At 41.9% G+C, this 18,137-nt stretch overlaps 1 protein-coding gene and 1 pseudogene across 4 annotated transcripts; one reads left to right on the top strand and one right to left on the bottom strand.

Annotated features, from left to right (window-relative positions):
• Nucleotides 1-18,137, bottom strand: part of LOC133488689 (serotransferrin-like) — an 83,198-nt pseudogene that overhangs the window by 53,246 nt on the left and 11,815 nt on the right.
• LOC133488686 (serotransferrin-like) lies at nucleotides 1,059-11,536 on the top strand. Of its 4 annotated transcripts, none has more exons than XM_061796875.1 (18): nucleotides 1,059-1,167; nucleotides 2,354-2,457; nucleotides 3,114-3,262; nucleotides 4,108-4,210; nucleotides 5,446-5,637; nucleotides 5,707-5,836; nucleotides 6,414-6,469; nucleotides 6,874-7,037; nucleotides 7,198-7,351; nucleotides 7,431-7,591; nucleotides 7,981-8,077; nucleotides 8,165-8,185; nucleotides 8,486-8,650; nucleotides 9,455-9,605; nucleotides 10,551-10,618; nucleotides 10,686-10,867; nucleotides 10,997-11,189; nucleotides 11,302-11,536. In XM_061796875.1, exons 2-18 carry the CDS (start codon nucleotides 2,415-2,417, stop codon nucleotides 11,346-11,348), a joined length of 2,076 nt encoding a protein of 691 aa, XP_061652859.1. In that variant the 5' UTR covers nucleotides 1,059-1,167; nucleotides 2,354-2,414; the 3' UTR covers nucleotides 11,349-11,536. The 4 variants fall into 4 exon arrangements, with proteins under 4 accessions (XP_061652859.1, XP_061652857.1, XP_061652860.1 ...); XM_061796873.1 differs by having other exon boundaries at nucleotides 3,111-3,262; XM_061796876.1 differs by having other exon boundaries at nucleotides 1,079-1,167; nucleotides 2,371-2,457.

The following is an 18,137-nucleotide window of genomic DNA, read 5'->3' as shown; positions in this document are numbered from 1 at the left end:
AAAAAGCAGGCGCACAAATTTATCAAAAGTGGATTTCAAGTGAAATAAATATTTTACCCCCGACATCTTGCAATTGAGCTGAAGTTCAGCTCTTCGATAGGCTGGTGCTCATGCATGTAATTACAAATACTGTGAGGAAGACGCTCTCACCAGTCGGCCACCCTGCCGCCAAATCAAATATCAAACAAAGAGAATTACATGTATTTAAAACAACTACGTAGATTTAAGTAATATAAGATCATGCATTGGTGTCGCCGTGTTATAATCATTTAAACAACGGATATTTTCACACAAAAGGTTGAGCTACACATGTAAACAGATAATATAACAATACAGACATATTCTTTATCCTCTGTGAAAAATTACTAATATTTCTGCATCTTACTGAGGCGTTTTAACCGTTTTATGGATATCCGTATGTCTGTTTTATAATGCCCCCATTGAAGCAAGAAATGTGGCAAAAAACGTTTTATATATATAGATATATATATATAGATATATATAGTGCCGCAGAAGATGGTGGCATCTCTTCTCTCCTCGTCATATATATATATATATATATATTTATATATATATATATATATATATATATATATATATATTGGCGTAGTAGCTATGAATATTTTGTAAACATATATAATGGCCTGTACATATGGGGCCATTGTTTGGCTATAATTTCACAAGAGTGTATATTATACTCCATACGAATAACTTATTGATAAGTAATTAATTATTTTATTAATAAGATATCAGTTAAAAGCTATTTAGATATAAAGGGTAGGACTTGATAAGTTGCTTTTTTTCCTAAACATTTTATTTTATGTGTACAAATTCCACTTCAACCGTCAATCAATACCAATAAATGAATCCACCCAGAAAATGTACTGTTGTTGAACATATTTAGGAGATGTCAGCTTGAGTTTTGGGCCTGTTAAAATCCGGGAATCCAAACATTGATGATGTTGAGCTCCCTGTTGCATGCAGCCGCGACGGCGCTTCCTCAGTTCCTGTGGCCACCACTAGGAGCGCCCTCCTTGACCTACCTGCTTGTTGCAGCACCTGAGGGCAATTAGCACTTAGGTGGAGGCCAAGATATAAAGGAGTGCCGCAGAAGATGGCGGTATCTCTTCTCTCCTCGTCAAGCTGACACTCAGAAAAAGGCAACAAGTATGTGGTGACTGGTGATGTCCTTTTGCTTTCGTTGGCTAATGCTTGCTTGTTTTTGGGCCATGCTGGTGTGGTTCTTCTTCTTTTAGTTTGCTGCATGGGGGCCAATTTTTTTCCTTATTTGTGTTAGGTTGTTGTGTGTGTTTTTTTTCTTTTTCTTTCTTCTCTTTTTTTCTTCCTCTCTACCCCCAGTCGGTTAGGGTGGGCAGCAGTGAATACGACGACCTGTGGTTTGGTATGGGGTGTTGTTTATAAAGTGGCTCGCGATGAAAATGATCACAACATTTTGTCGGGTTTACCTTTCAAGGTTTGAGAGCCACATTTTGCATATTTAAATTTTTCAATCAGAGCTGTATTCTATGGTTAAATCCAAATATCTACATGTTTCAGGTGAAACTATTCGTGAATGCAGGTTTTGATTTTTAGTATTCAACATCTAAATTGAGACATTTGTTTAAATGCTAAATGTAACCATTTAGGGTGAGGCTAAATATTAAGGCATTTAGATGTAGCATTGATCTATAATCTAAGTTGATTTAGTGTAAAGGGGAAAGAAATGCTCATGCTGACTATATTAAATGCTAAAACTAAAATATTCACCTAAATGGCATTTAGACTTTGCATTTAAGTATTTATCGAAGTTGAGGGTTAGTGTTGTAAAATGCTTAAGTTAAATGTAAATATTCAGCTCATTAGCATTTGGATTGAACTTTAAAACTCTAAATTGACAAACTGTCGTGAATTTGTAAAAAGTGACCTTTAAGTCAACAGTTTTTGTTGGTCGAGTGTTGACTCCATTTGTTAGTTTTTCTTTGCATTTTTTGGTGGGGGGTGCAGAAGAAAATAAAGCTTGTGTTGCTGGTCTCGCCCCTTTTTGTATCTGGGGTCCTTGTGTTGCAGTCTCCTAATGTGCCATTTTTACACACACTGCATAATTTGGCTTTTTCTGTGTTTTTTGCGACAGATGTGTGCAATGTAGGTAATTCAAAAATGTCAATTAAACGGGGCTGTAAACCCCCTACCAAAAAAAAGAGAGCCTTTATAATCTATCAAATTGAATGGCTATCAAATTTCATGTTTCCTTTGGGGACAGTTTGAAATCATAAGTTTTGATTAGCTTCATATTGTGCAAGCAGGAAAAATCAGCTGACCAAAGGATATGTTAAAAATTGTGTGTGTGTTTAAGTCTGCTTCCACACAAAGGTGCACCCAGTTGGGAAACTCTGCTGACCCGGAGACCGTCCACCATGAAGCATGTCCTTTCGGCGCTACTGCTGCTTAGCTACTTGGGTAAACTAAATCGATGACACATGGACAACATTTATTCGCCAGCCTTTATCCATGTAGTAGTAGGCTCTTCAGCCTTGCGAGTAATAGGATGAGGGCCTACTGTTAGAATAACTCATGCAAGTAAACAAATTTCCACTGTATGACATTTCTTCATACTAGTAGAACTACCTGTTACTAGTGAGGAAAAAGTGCACTAATGGTACTAGTCACATGCAATTTTAAAAATGTATACACTAGTAGTACTCGTAACAGTTGTCAACTATTGCAGTTCATTGTTCGTAAGCACCAAGCACAGCGCTTGTCAAACTGAGCAAAAAATACTTGGCTCTCACGCTGTGCTTCAATGTAGGAAGTAAAATTGTACTTGAGGTAAATTAAACTGTACTCAAATGCTGCTAATATTTTGCAATTGGAACTTAATTGTCATGTACCAGTCAAGGGAGTGCTTCTACCATTTTGAGACTGATCTTGTGGATAACTTGTATTTGTAGCTTGCAGATGTCCTACTAGTGTGCAGAAACGTTAAGTAGTGGAAACGTGTTACGAGTTGATCTACCAAGACAATGATATGACGTGAATTTTTTACACAAAAATTCAATGAACACTTTGTCATACTCTATCTGCTCAACACCCCCACCCCCGCCTTGTTGCAGTAGCTGCTGTGTTGTCGGCCCCCACCGAGCATGTCAGGTGGTGCGTCAAGTCGGACAAGGAGCAACAAAAGTGCTCGGACTTGGCCACCAAGGCGCCCGTGTTCTCCTGCGTGCAGAAAGGAGACTCCAAAGGATGCATCGAAGCCATTCAAGTCAGCATCAAAATGATTGTTTTCAAATGGGATTTCTTAGTGACAGCATGGTATTGAATGGTTGACACGGCTGCCTCTCCTTCCAAGGTTCTGGGTTTGAATGGTGCATGTTCTCTGTGCTTGCATGGTTTTTGTCTGTGTGCTCCGGCTTACCACATTCCAACATGTTAGGTGAATTAAATAGTGCCCTGTGATTGGCTGACCAGTTCAGGGTATGCAATATCTTGCCCAGTCAGAAGTAACTACAGTGGCTGCTAGTCACCTTTTTTGAAAATGGTTGTACCCACCAAAAGTTGCTAGATTTGTCACCAGTTGCTTTTGAGAACTGGTTGTGAGAGAGCTGGGAAATTGGCTAAAGTTGCTAAATTGGCAACAGGGCACTGCAAAAAAAAATGCAAAATCTTATCTCGTGAAGAAGAATCATCTTTTATTGTCATGAATGTACTGTACTTTTTTAAACATTTTCAGCAAGACCAAGGTAAGATTGTTTTAACAATCTTATCAAGTCAATTCATGAGTTCCATTGGCAGATATTTCTTAAAACAAGATTTTGTTCTCAAGTTAGTCTACCAATGGAATAGTTTGAATTAAGATTCTTAAAGTAAGATCTTGTATTCTAAAATGAGTTTTCTTTGGCTTGCTGATGCATTGGAGAAAAGTCACAACTCTTGCCTACATTAGGCATTTTTGCCGTTTGGGAAGGTAAGAGTGCATGCCAAAAGTTAAGATTGTTTGCGAGCTTTCTTTAAAAAAATAGTTGTTAGAGGGCTGTGAAAGATTCCAAGTTGGCAACACTGGCTCTGAGAAGTTGCTAATAAGATGACTTTTCATTGTCCTCCGAACAGGCAGGAACAGCCGACGCCATCACGTTGGATGGAGGAGACGTCTACATTGCAGGACTGGAAAACTTCAAACTCCATCCCATAATTGCAGAAGACTATGGTACCAGTAAGTCACCCTAAACAATGCCAACAATCCATTAATGGTCCCATGCCAGCAATTATTTTTTTTTTTGTCCCATTTGTTTGTAAGAATTTGGGTTGGTGAGGCCCTTTTTCAAGCTATTCTAGTTGGTATTGCCTCAGAATTGTGAGATGGATTTGATAGAATTCAGCTGTTACGGCTACTACTGTTAATTTAAATATTGAAAATGGCTTTGCTCTTATATTTCATGCGGCTATTACAGTGGTTTGTGGTGGCCATGCATTGACATTTTGACTGACTGCAAGCGTCGCTATTTCATCCAGTTACATTGTAGTTATTTCAAACATGTAGACTTTAGACCGTTTTGGGGGCTGAGACCTGCTCACATGGAATCCAGAAATTCAGTTCAGTGGGCAGACAATTTAATAATTAACTAGCTACATCACAAACACATGGTCTGATCCGGTCGTTTTTCAAACCTTTTGCATTCAATCGCAGACCGAATAGATCTCGGTGTCCCTCATTTTGACCCATGTTCGGCTTAAAACACTCGAAATTGCTTTTGTTTGCATAGGACCTTAAATCGAAGAATTCTGGCAATTTTGCATAACTGATAAATGGTGTCTTGACGCCCTTGTTGATACAACATACAACCATTTATCACTGCTGACAAATGTCTCCTCCCCAAATCAGATGTTGGAATACAAAGGCTGACCTGGGAAGAGAAATCGCTCAAAACAATCCCACACCGTGGAATAATTGCTCAGGGCAATGAGGTCTCAAGTTGAAAACAATGCTAAAATTTAGGCTGATTGGCAATGATTACCTTGTTTAACATTTGATTGATGATCCGACCATTTCCTGAATGGGAGGGGAAAAAAATAATTCCAACACGTCCTGCATCACAAGATGATTGTTCTGAATAATAGTTTAGTCACTCAATAATCAGGCCTTTGCTGGCTGTTTGCAAGTGAGACAAATGCTCGAATTTGGCCCGATTGTCAGCCCCGACTGTTTTCTGAGCACATCAGGGAGTAAAATTCATCAATGCACCCACGCCACAGGTTAATCATTCAATCTTTTAGACACCTTACAATCAGACCTTTGAAGACTTTGATCAGGAGGAATCTGACACAAAAGACTGATCACTGTATACCCAAATTCATTTTCTATCAACAGGTATTGACCACATTAATTTTTCTGGAGAAATGGTTGCACAGCAACATTTTAACTTTTTTTTGATTATGCAATGTGCTCAGCATCTGATAGCTGTTATTACGCCGTCGCCGTGGTTAAGAAGGGAACAGACTTTGGTATCCGGGACCTGGCGGGGAAGAGATCTTGCCACACTGGTTTGGGAAAATCTGCTGGCTGGAACATCCCGATTGGAACTCTGATCAAGTTGGGTGTGTTGAAGTGGGGAGGCATTGAGGACCAAACTATTGAAGCTGGTGAGTGATGTCTCGTGTTAAAGTTATAGACCGAAGTTGAGCTATTTTTAACCTTTTATTTATTTGCAGTGGTGGGTAGCTTCTTCTCTCAGAGCTGTGCCCCCGGAGCAGAAAAGGGTTCCAAACTGTGCAAAGGCTGCAAGGGAGACTGCTCACGGTCTCACAATGAACCCTACTACGACTATGGTGGTGCATTCCAGTAAGTGCAGTGGGTACCCCGCTGTATCGCATATTTTTAAGCAGTTTTAATGGGTTTCGGCAGTATGCAGGCCAGTCCAAATATAATTGAGCTCGTTCCACAGCAGGCAAAAAATGTACCAGAGCTCTACTGAAAGAACAGCAAAGAAACTGAAAAAGCCTCACTGTATTTAGTCCTGACTGGTCACCAGCAGGAGGTTACTCCAAGGTTCTCCAAGATGGAGAAAAGGGGTCACCAACCTTTTTGAAACAAAGAGCCACCTCTTGGATATTAATTGAGGTCAGAACTGAACCCTGCGGAAACCCCACAGGTTGTTCTGAGACAGTTGCCAGTTTCAACAAGCTCTGTTCCTTGATATACTTGAACCAGTTTAGAGCAGTCAACTGCCAAGACGCAGCTTAAAGCAAGCATGCTTTGCAGCTTGGACAGTGTCAACGGGCACTAAATACTTGAAACAGTTTTGTTTAAATCTATTGGTGTGTGGGAGGGATGAAACAATTTTCTGACGTTTTTACCCATTGTGGGTCACTCTTTGCATTCAGCTCACTATTTAACAAGCTCAACCGTCTGTCACTAGGTGTCTCGTAGAAGATGCTGGAGATGTGGCGTTTGTCAAGCATCTGACTGTACCAGGTGAGTTCCTTCAAGGTACTCCCTTGGATTCAATTATATTGCTTAGTCATGTCTAAAGATATTGGCAACCCGGCGTTCCTGTTCAATTTCAAGCATGGGTCCTTGAGGCTGCTTCATGGTTCAGTCATGATTGGTATCCACCAAATTCTTTCAGGTTATGAAAAATATATTAAAGAATCCTCATTCTCCCAAATGAGCCAAAATCAGAAGTGGGTATGCTATACAGATGGGTGACGATGAATTGGATTATTTTTTTTTTTCCATGTGGATGTCTGTTACTATCATTTGGAGGGTGGTTGTGAGGGCCCCTCCTCCAGCTGTAATTTTTTGCGATAGTTCATGTTTTTGAAGATTACTATAAATCTCAACAGTTGTCAATTTGGACAAATGTAATTTATTTGCAGACAGCGAGAAGGCCAACTATGAGCTGTTGTGTGTGGACAACACCAGAGCACCAATTGACAACTACAAAGAATGCCACCTGGCCAGGGTACCCGCCCATGCTGTGGTCACCCGCCAAGACCCAGAGCTGGCAGACTTGATCTGGCGAAGTGTCACCACAGTGCAGGTAAGATGCACACTTGATTTGAGAAATGTGTTCATGTGTAATTTTTTATTATTTTTATTTATTTTTTCCCCCCCCCCCGCCTTGGAGGGGCTTAAATTGTGTAAGATGCACACTTGATTTGAGAAATGTGTTTTTTGTGCATGTTTCTTTATCAAAACAGGGCTTCAACCTGTTCTCCTCTGCTGCGTACGCACCCGCCAAGAACCTGATGTTCAAAGACTCCACACAGAAACTGGTCCAGCTGCCTCCCAACACAAACTCCTTTTTGTATTTGGGTGCCGACTACATGAGCACCGTTCGCTCTCTGAACAAAGGTAACGACAAACTCAAACTAACTCAGCTGAACACTTGAACACTTTTGGGTCTTTTTTGTTTTTTCTCCTCCCCCCCCAGAGATCACTGCAGCTGGATCCAGCAGCATCACGTGGTGTTCCGTGGGCCACAGCGAGACACGGAAATGTGACACATGGAGTGTCAATGGCATGGTGGATGGCGAAAACAAAATTCTGTGTCAGACTGCCCCCAGTGTGGAAGAGTGCCTTAAGATGATCATGGTAAAATGACAAATGTATTCTGAAAATTTATGCAATTTAAGGGTCCGCATTATAACCCACAAGTCACTCTATAGAACCCCCTGGAAAGTTTGGAAAATTAGAAAAACAGGTGATTGGTGAAAAACGTTTTTCACCAATCAACCCCATATTGGATAGGCATCTTTAGTCACGGAATGCACAGTTTAACGAACCATACCTGGAATGGATCAGGAAGGCAGCAATTTCACCAAGTAACACCCATGGAAAGATAAAATATCACCAGTGTCATCCATACAAAACTGGGTGGACATGTTGATTATAACAGGATGCATGAAAGGCAAAGACCTATGCCTGGAAATGAAAAGGAAGTCCGCCTTTTGGGTTTGAAGCAGATCTTTCATTTACTTTAGAGTAAAGAGGCAGATGCAGTGGCAGTGGATGGGGGAGAGGTGTACACTGCCGGACAGTGCGGTCTGGTTCCAGCCATGGTGGAGCAGTACAATGAAGGTACAGGAAGAGAATATTCAATATTATTCCTCTCACCCACCCCAATTGTTTCTCAATGAGTTACATCTGTACCTCTTGTCCCCACAGCCAGGTGCAGCATATCTGGAGGTAAGCAATGTATTTTTCTATACAGCTTGGTCCTCATTAGGGTCTCAGGTGGGCTCTTTCCGAGCTGACTGGGTGAGCGAAGCGGGTACAGCTGGGATTGGTTGGCAGTCAGCGGGCGGGTACAGCTGGGATTGGTTGCCAGTCAGCGGGCACATACAATATTCACAAGCATTCACACCCTTGGACAATACAATGAATGACTGGTTCAATGACAAACATGCATGATTTTCGTAAAGTTATTTTCTGAGGGTTTCTTGGTGAAGAAAACAATTCAAAATCAAATTTTTTTTGTGTGTTTAGCCTCGTCATCATCCTACTACGCAGTCGCCGTGGTCAAGAAGGGTTCCGGGGTGACCTGGGCCAACCTGAGGGGGAAGCGGTCCTGCCACACAGGCTTTGGCAGAAACGCCGGCTGGAACATTCCCATGGGTAAAATCCACAAGGAGACCGGCAGCTGCGAGTTCAGTAAGTAGACCCATATTTGAAATGACTGTATAAATTCTAACTTGCAATTGTTGGGGTAAAGTTTTGTGGACTCAAGTGTAACCATATTGATGCTAGAAGTAAATGTTTTGCAAAATTTTGAATGCTGTATTTCCAAACTTTTTGTCAACTGTCTAATCAGTAACACCCAAAGGTACATTTTCTTTTGATTGGGACACCTCATATGACAAATCGGCGTAATGCACCCACAGGATAATCAATGGAGGGGTTGGTATAATATTCAAATTTGCGATTACTCCCTTAATCCCAAACAAACTCATGAATTGCTCTACGTTGAATTGCAGACTGAGGTTTTTGGCAGCGCACAGGGCTTGCTTTGGATTGGTGTCGTGAAACTGAAAAATTGTCTCCCTTGGAGCAAAACACTAGTTTGGTTGTATCTTAAAATAGCCTTTTTTGCTTCGGACTATACTGGGTATAGCAATGTACTTGCTTAACAAGTGAGACTCTGGGAAAATTGTCTAAAACTGGAGCCAGGGGCTTGGCTGCAGTGAGGTCAGTCTGACTTTTTGAAACCAGTCTTTGGGTGCATTGATGCAGGGAATGTGCCAGTTCTTTCCAGGTACAGGGTCAGAGTTTGTTTGATGGGGACACCAGGCACTCTCACTACAACTGGTGTGTAGTCTTCATACTAGGGAAAACTGCATTACACTTTCAGTTCCAGTGACGATGTATCAATGTCCCGGACAAATTTACTTTATTGCACACTAAATCTATAAAAAAAAAGTTGCCAAAAGTACATCATGCCCTGTGCCATTTCTTCAGGCAAGTTCTTCAGTAGCGGCTGCGCCCCTGGAGCTCCGGCCGGCTCGCCGTTCTGCTCTCAGTGCGCAGGCAATGGGAAACCTGTGGATGACAAATTCAAGTGCCAACCCAGTTCAGAGGAAAAGTACTATGGCTATGCTGGGGCCTTTAGGTAAAATTCTTCATGAAACTATGAAGAGCATTCAGAAAACAGCAGTTTACTTAAGCTAGAATGTCTGGAGTCTATCCCAGCTGACTGAACATGATTCAATCACAGATTCAACTAAGACCAAGCTGCAGTAGCGCTTTTTTTTGTTTTTTTGTTTTTTATTTTTGTTTTTTAAAAAAAATAAAAGTTAGACAGCACTCCCACCCATCTACAGAATGAAATGAACTTAAGCAGACAAAGTGGAACCTCGTTAGAACAGACTAAGAGGGGGTGGGTCCTACGATGTAACTGTTGCCCATTCATTTTTGTTTTGATTATCCCCTCCCCCAGGCCATATGCACCCATATTACTGTGTAGTACAGTTTTTCGTGGCCATAGCGCCCAGTACAGCAGTTATGGTAAATGTTCAAAACTGCCACATTTTATCCAAACTTGGCGTGCTTGGTCATGGTGACGTTGATGTACAGTACTCATCATAGGAGTCTCTTTAATGAGCTGTGAGGAATTGGTGTGCCTCAGAGTTCCAAATCTGTTGCCAAAGGCAAACCGCTTGACAAAAAATGACTTATTGCAGAGACTTTTGTACTCTTCAGAGTGAGCGCCACAGCCATGCTGCGCACGCTCTGCTGTGAGTTTATACACAACAGATTTCACCATCATGACATGGCTGTCAAGCCAATGCCCCACATTCAACATGGTTGCTTGGAGGCATTCCTTTGGGAATTGGCTCTGACCATAAATGAGTCGCTCATTCTCTGACTGCATTGCGCCGCAACAGCCAATTCTGGAACTAACAGACTTTGTCAATGGCAGTTTAAGTGACAAATGGAGACTATTTTTGGACACTGTTCAGTCCAATGGTCCGATTTATTGGGGTTCCACTGTCTTAGCTTAGTTTGGAAATGGCTGCATTCAAGGATGGAAGCTTGATCTTTTTTTCCTTTTCAGATGTCTTGTTGAGGGTGCTGGTGACGTGGCCTTCATTAAACACACAATTGTTGAGGAAAACAGTGACGGTAACAACCTTAGACACCACACACACCCGCCAGTACCAAAACCGATCATATTTGTGCGCCATTGCAGGTAAGGGTCCAGCGTGGGCTGCAGCTGTCTTGAGCAGTGACTATGAGCTCATTTGCCCCTCCAAGGGTCCGGTACCCATTACAGACTTTGAGTCTTGCCACCTGGCGGCCACCCCGGCACATGCTGTGGTGACCCGTCCCGAGACCTGCAACAAAGTTGTCAGTATTCTCCAGGAACAGCAGGTCGGGAAATGCATCCTAATTATTCTTGCACTCAAAAGTTGGCAACATTGGGTGAAATTTGGGCATGACCCAAAAATGCATTCTTTACAGGTCAACTTAATGTCACATTCTCCAAACTTTAATTCCTAGGCCAGGTTCGGAAGAAGCAGCAGCGACCCCGGTTTCAAAATGTTTAAGTCTGATCATGAGAAGAACCTCCTCTTCAAAGACTCCACCAAATGTCTCCAGGAGGTGCCAAGCGGATCCAACTATAAGAGCTTCTTAGGACCAGATTACATGGATGCCATGACCTCACTGAGGCAGTGCAGCGATGACATTCCAGGTTTGGGATGCTTTAGGACTCAAACTGCCCTGGAAATATGGAATTAGTCTGTTATAACAGAAATGGTCACATAGTGAAAATGCTTTTTTCCCCCTTTTGCTCTTTCACACAGATCTGGAGAAATTGTGCATGTCCCACACCTGTCAGCAGACAAACTAGATGGCTCAACATCTTTTCCATGATGCATACTGATGCTACATTGTATTGTCTCTCTGATCTCAACATGCTCAATCGCCACTTACAAATCAATACTTATCCCTATGCAAATATTCAAGACCTATTTCGCAAACTGTTTTTCTAACACGCACCTCATTTATCAAATAAAGCCTTTTCAATGCCTTACAAAATCTTGCTCTGAATCATTACCAAAAAGTACATTAGTGTTGTAGTCAACATGCTGGATAAGATATTCAGCTTTAGGTTTTTGCAAAGGTGGGTAGTAATGCATTACATTTACTCGGTAACATTTTGGATGGATGGACGTGGCACGGTGGTTGACTGGTTAGCACATCTGCCTCACAGTTCTGAGGACCGGGTTAAAATCCCGCCCCGACTGTGTGGAGTTTGTATTGTCTCCTTGTGCCTGCGTAAGTTTTCTCTGGGTTTCTCGGGTTTCCTCCCATGTCACAAAAGAAAAAAAAAACTTGCATGGTAGGTTGATGGAAGACTAAATTGCCCTTGGGTGTGAATGTGTGTGCAAATGTTTGTTTCGATGTCCCCTGCAATTGGCTGGCGACCAGTTCAGGGTGTACCCCACCTCTCTCCCGAAGATAGCTGGAATAGGCTCCAGCACGCCCGTGACCCAAGTGAGGTTAAAGCGGTACAGTAAATGGGTGGATGTGTTTGTCAAAGTAGTGTAAATGTACCATACATTTGACTGAGTATTTATGGTGCGAAGAATCATTTACTCATGACAATGGTCGACAGGCCGCGCGCTACTTGTATTGCGTGCAGCATTTATTTTTAGACTTAAACTTCTGCATAGGACATTGGTGGACGTGTTGAGTTCACCAATCTGATAACACAAGGCAGTCACACGACTGCACATAAAGCCTTTGGAGGCCGATCAAAGTTACTTATTTGGGCAGGGTCAGGAAACTGCTGTGCAAGAGTTTACAAACTGGAAAAGAGCCTTATGATGCAGTTGTAACACGGGTGTGTAATCAGGTTCAACTCAAGGAGCGAGGGATGGGTTCGTAATAAGGTGGACACAGAAATGTATTTTTTTTTCAACAAAAAAACAATCCCAATTCTAACTACTGTTTTTTTCTCATATAATGTGCATTCCCCCCCCACCCAAAAAAAGTCAATAGTGCGCATTATCCGTAGGTATATGGGCAAATGGGGAAAAAAACATTTATAAATGTATGCAGCCATCTAGTTATGAAACAGGTGCAGACTACACTTTCATTCCAATATGACGGGTACGTTTGACTGCATATATGTACGGTAGTGCTCATAAGTTTTCATACCCTAGCAGAATTTGTGAAATGATTTTTTTTTTTAAATGATTGAACAACAACCATTAATTTCTTTATCGTTTTGTTGAATAATGCTTTTCTGAAATGCTTGACTGTTTAATTTGAAAACCATTAAAATAAAATGTGTTTCGCCTGTGTTTCAAGAATTGTACCAATCTTACAAATTATGCCTGGGTAATCAAACATGAGAACTGTGTTTTCTAAATTACTAAAAAGTTGGGCTGTGAATTTCAAAATAAGAGCAAGTAAATAATAAAAAAAAAGGATTACGTGTTCAAATAACGTGTTTAACTTCAGAATAATTCTTTGGAAAAAAACTAACAAAATACAGATAATACTTCGTTTTGATCATATGGGTAGAAGGAAAATCATGCATTGTAAAAATGCATTTTACAGAAGGGTTTTCCAGAATTTTGAGGTCAACTTTGGGGGTCGGTATTATGTGTGCGCATTATACACAAGAAATTACGGTAATATAAACCACCCTAAATTGTTCCTTCACAACTCACCGCTGTTGCATTTCGATGTTCGTTCATTTGTCAGTGTGTAATGTGTGAATGCTACCCGGGTAGAATGTATATATGTTGTATGCATGTTTTTACTGCGCATTTATAGCTTAACTTAGTCCAAGTACAAATCTCCAGGAAAATGGTGATGATGATTTTGAATCCTCCAACCCTGTCATGCATCAGACAGAGACCCTGGACGGAATCAACGCTGTCTCCAGAATATAGATCCAGCACTCAAAAAAAAAAAAACAACAATCTACCATAGCAGAATTAAAATAAATTTTTAATCATCATTTACTGATCCATCATCAGTTACTGTCCAGTATTATATTGTTTCTCTTAACTCAGATGTAACTTCAAATACTGATACACAAAAGTAATAAACTATTCAGACATTGTATTTTTTGACAGTATTCATAAATCAAGTTTTGACCTCTTTTCTCTATTCAATGTTTCTTTCATTCACATAACATTTACAGTATATGATTTTTTTCCTATTACCGAAATATGAATTTAAACATTAATTTCATGAACGTTCGAGAAACAAAATGTATACAAATCACCAGCCTTAGCCAACATTAAGCATATTTTAACCTCTCCATTAAACAACCGTTGCTGAAATGGCAGAGTAAATACTTCTAGGCCTTATATGGGAAAATTGTAATCAAAGTCTCAAAACTCAATATTTTCAACTATCACAGATTGTAGATTTATCACTTACTCCAATTGTTTTTTTATTTAAGGACAAAGAACCATCCATCCATCCATTTTCTGAGCCGCTTATCCTCACAAGGGTCGCGGGAGTGCTGGACCCTATCCCAGCTATCATCGGGCAGGAGGCGGGGTACACCCTGAACTGGTCGCCAGCCAATCGCAGGGCACATACGAACAAACAACCATCCGCACTCACATTCACACCTAAGGGCAATTTAGAGTCTTCAATGATCCTACCATGCATGTTTTTGGGATATGGTAGGAAACCGGAGTGCCCCGGAGGCATGGGGAGAACATGCAAACTCCATACAGGCGGGGCCGGGGTTTGAACCCAGGTCCTCAGAACTGCGAGGCAGATGCTCTAACCAGTCGTCCAGCGTTCCGCGAGACAAAGAACCCTTTTAAACAATTTGCAGTCATAGCTGTACATTAAATATGTCAATTACGAGCAACGTAGCATTGCTTATAAGTACAGTCACTGGAGTCCTCGATTGTGTAAACAAAATCAAAAGCAATCCTCCGGTCGGAGCGGCTTGGAACACTTTGACAACAACTTTAGATGTGTATTGACTCGTTAACATAAAAAACAAAGCGACATTTTCCCCCAAAACTATAAACTTCTCCCCCTTTTGTATTGTTGCCTCGCTAGCATCGGGTTAACATCATTTCAATCCCAACATGCAACACTCACAGTACGTATTTGCTGCATAGCACATTCCTAAAGTGCCATCCAGTGACCATTTTAACCACAACAGTTACTGACTAATTAGGAATTCAGACATTTAAATGAAATCTACTAATTTGGAGACAATGGAAAATAACCCAAGAGCTGTACCTTTTACAGGGGTTACACAGTGTAGTCTTGCGTCCACCTTAATGTGCATATCAGCCCACTTCCAACTTGAGAAAACAACCATATAAGTAGCAGTTTCTACAACCCCAATTCCAATGACGTTTGGACGTTGTGTGAAACATAAATAAAAACAGAATACAATAATTTGCAAATCATGTTCAACCTATATATAATTGAATACACTACAAAGACAAGCTGTTCAAACTGATAAACTTGATTGTTTTTCGCAAATAATCATTAACTTATAGGATTGCAACCTAGGATGTCCTGGTGCCAAGTGCACGTGTGGACACCCTTCTGCTTGAACATGGTGTTCGTTATGGACAATCCGTGATGAGCACAGAAGTCCAACAACAGAACACCGCTCGGGTTCTGATCGGGGGGCCGTTCCTCCCAATCACGCCCTTCCAGGTCTCACTGTCACTGCCCACGTGGGAGTCCCTTGCGGGAGCGCTCTCCAACACCCCCTCCAAGGACTCGAAAAAAGGTGGGTAATCTGAACTGCTGTTTGGTGCATAGGCACAAACAACAGTCTGGACCCGTCCCCCCACCCGAAGGAAGTCAAGCTATGGGTGGAGGCGAGTCCGACTATATCTAGTCAGAACTTCTCAACCTCATACACCAGCTCGGGCTCCTTCCCTGCCAAAGAGGTGACATTCCACGTCCCTAGAGCCAGCTTCTGTCGCCGGGTATCGGATCGCCAAGGTCCCTGCCTTCGGCCACCGCCCGGCTCGCAATGCACCCGACCCCTATGGCCCCTCCCACAGGTGGTGAGCCCATGGGAAGGGGGACCCACGTTACCTTTTCGGGCTGTGCCCAGCCGGGCCTCATGGGTGCAGGCCTGGCCACCAGGCGCTCGCCTTCGAGCCCCAGCTCGAGGCCTGGCTCCAGAGGGGGGCCCCGGTGACCTGCGTCTGGGCAAGGGAAACCTAGAACAATTTGTTTCTTTCTTCATCGGGGTTTTTGGAGCTGTGCTTTGTCTGGTCCCTCACTTCGGACCTGTTTGTCATGGGTGACCCTACCATGGGTGTGAAGCCCCAGACAATTTAGCTGCTAGGATCATTGGGACAAACAAACCCCTCCACCACGATAAGGTGACGGCTTCCAGGAGGGGACACATGAGCCCTATTTCTCTGGTCATAAGTCCCTGTAAAACATGCTTCTTTGGGGATTCATGCCATGCTGTAATCTTAAGATCTCGTGCTTACATGTCTGGTCAGGAAACCATCTTCCTTCAGTCATGTAAGTGAATAAAGAAAATGTTTCTGTAGGGCCCAATGCACGTTGTTGGTTTTTGGGCACTTAATAATTGAAATGGTCGCTGGTGTGTGTGTGGACTCTCATATAGTATTTGTCTTGATGTTCATGCACGGATACATGGGGTAGGGCCAATGACATAGTAACCGGGGGGGAGGTTCGTTCCCACTTAGTTGCATGGCATGGCTCCTGAGGCCGGACAATTGGGTCCCTGCGGCCCCCACCGGGTGGCCAGTTGTTGGGCGCCTCGATGGGGCCGGCGGGATGTTCTCGGGTGAACCCCTGGTCCCGATTCCACCCCTCGATTGATTGGGTGGGGTCCTCAGCCTCCGCGGTGCGGGCACAGCAATTACAGGACACTTCTGTCAGTCTTTGTGCATGTAAAACGGTGTCAATTCACTTGCATGTGTCCATGGGCATACACCCCTGGGACTCTTTCATTGGGTCTGGGGCCACTCACTTAATAACTCATGAATATGCGAATTGCTTGTGTATCCCCTCACTCATACTCTCGTCCTATAGACTTTTATAATTTACATAGCCAATCCCACCACACCTCAGTTGTACAGCCGGGTTCACGACCCTTGTCCTGCATGCTTCTTCTCCTGTCCTTGTCCTGTTCTATCTTGTCCTGTCCTTCCCTCACAGGGTGTATAGCACTACAGCCCCATGCAACACTCATATTTAATGTTTCATTGTTGTAGATAATGTAATGACTGACTTCTCTCATCCTGTTTACAATTAGTGATTTGTCTTTTGTCTTCGTTTCTCTCTCCCCTCTAGAAACTTAGTTCTCTTCAACTCTGATTGTCAATAAACTTCAATTATAATACTAACAAACCACTGTGGAAGCTTAAAAACTCCACTGTGACACAGTGGAGTTCCTGTGGCCACCACAAGGAGCGCCCTCCTTGACCTACCTGCTTGTTGCAGCACCTGGGGGCAATTAGCACTCTGGTGGAGGCCAAGATATAAAGGAGTGCCGAGGAAGCTGGCGGTCTGTCTTCTCTCCTCGTCAAGCTGACTCAGGAAAAGGCAACAAGTAGGTGTAGACCGGTGAGGTCCCTTTGTTTTTGTTGGCGAACACTTCCTTGTTTTCGGTCCATGCTGGTGCAGCTTTTCTTATTTTAGTTTCTTTTAGTTTGCTGTATGGTTGACAATTTATTCCTTGTTTCTTTGTTTGTCAGGTTGTTGTTTGTTTTCCCCATAAGTTAGGGAGCACAGCACTGGCTACGACAACCTGTGGTTTGGTATGGGGTGTTGTTTGTAAAGTGGCTCACGATGAAGATGACTGCAACATTTTGTCAAGTTTACCTTTTTTTTTTTGTTTTGTTTTTGTTTTGTTTTATAAAGAAAAAGTCTAAGGGCCACTTTTTGCCCATTTACATTTTTCAATTAGAGCTGTATTATATGGTTAAATCCAAATATCTGTATGTTTCAGGTGAAACTTCGTTAATGCGCATTTTGGATTTCAGCATCTAAATGAGAACTTTTGGTTTAAATGCGAAATGTAACTGTTTCAGGTGTGACTAACTATTAAGGCATTTAAATTGAGCCTTTTATCTATAATCTAAGTTGATGTAGTGTAAAGGTGCAAAAAAAAAAAATGGTAATGCTGAAGATAAATTAAATGTTAAAACTGACTAAAATATTCACCTAAATGACATTTAGACTTGGCATTTCAGTATTTGATATCAAAGTTGAGAGTTAAATGTTTCAGGTAAAACTAAATATTCAGATGATTAGCATTTTGATTCAACTTTAAAATCTCTAAATTGACAAACTGTTGAATTTTGTAAAAAGTGACGAAGTCTCCAGTTTTTGTTGCTCCAGTGTTGACCCCATTTATCACTGTCATATTTGTTTTTTTTTGCGGGGGGGAGGAAGAAATAACGCTTTTGTATCTGGCGTCCTTATGTTGCAGTCTCCTAATGTGCCGTTTTGACACAAACTGCATAATTTGGCTTTTTCTGTGACAGGTGTGCCATGCAGATAATGCAAAAATGTCAAGTAAGCAAAAAAAGATTAAGCCTTTAATCAATCTAAAGTTGTATGGCTATCCAATCTCATGTTGCCTTTGGGGACAGTCTGAAATAGTTTTTTTTTATTAGCTTCATAGTAATTGTGCATGTGG

This window comes from Phyllopteryx taeniolatus, chromosome 14 (assembly GCF_024500385.1).
Source record: "Phyllopteryx taeniolatus isolate TA_2022b chromosome 14, UOR_Ptae_1.2, whole genome shotgun sequence".
NCBI classification, from domain to species: Eukaryota; Metazoa; Chordata; class Actinopteri; order Syngnathiformes; family Syngnathidae; genus Phyllopteryx; species Phyllopteryx taeniolatus.
Note: the sequence above shows the minus strand (reverse complement) of the source record. Positions and strands in the feature narration are given on the sequence as shown.

What these genes read in the sequence shown, in the direction of transcription:
- LOC133488686 (XM_061796873.1), top strand. Translation starts at nt 2,415, where the DNA reads ATGAAGCATGTCCTTTCGGCGCTACTGCTGCTTAGCTACTTGG. An exon ending in CGTTCGCTCTCTGAACAAAG is followed by an intron (nt 7,352 to 7,430) that starts GTAACGACAAAC and finishes CTCCCCCCCCAG; the next exon opens with AGATCACTGCAGCTGGATCC. An exon ending in GTATTCTCCAGGAACAGCAG is followed by an intron (nt 10,868 to 10,996) that starts GTCGGGAAATGC and finishes TTTAATTCCTAG; the next exon opens with GCCAGGTTCGGAAGAAGCAG.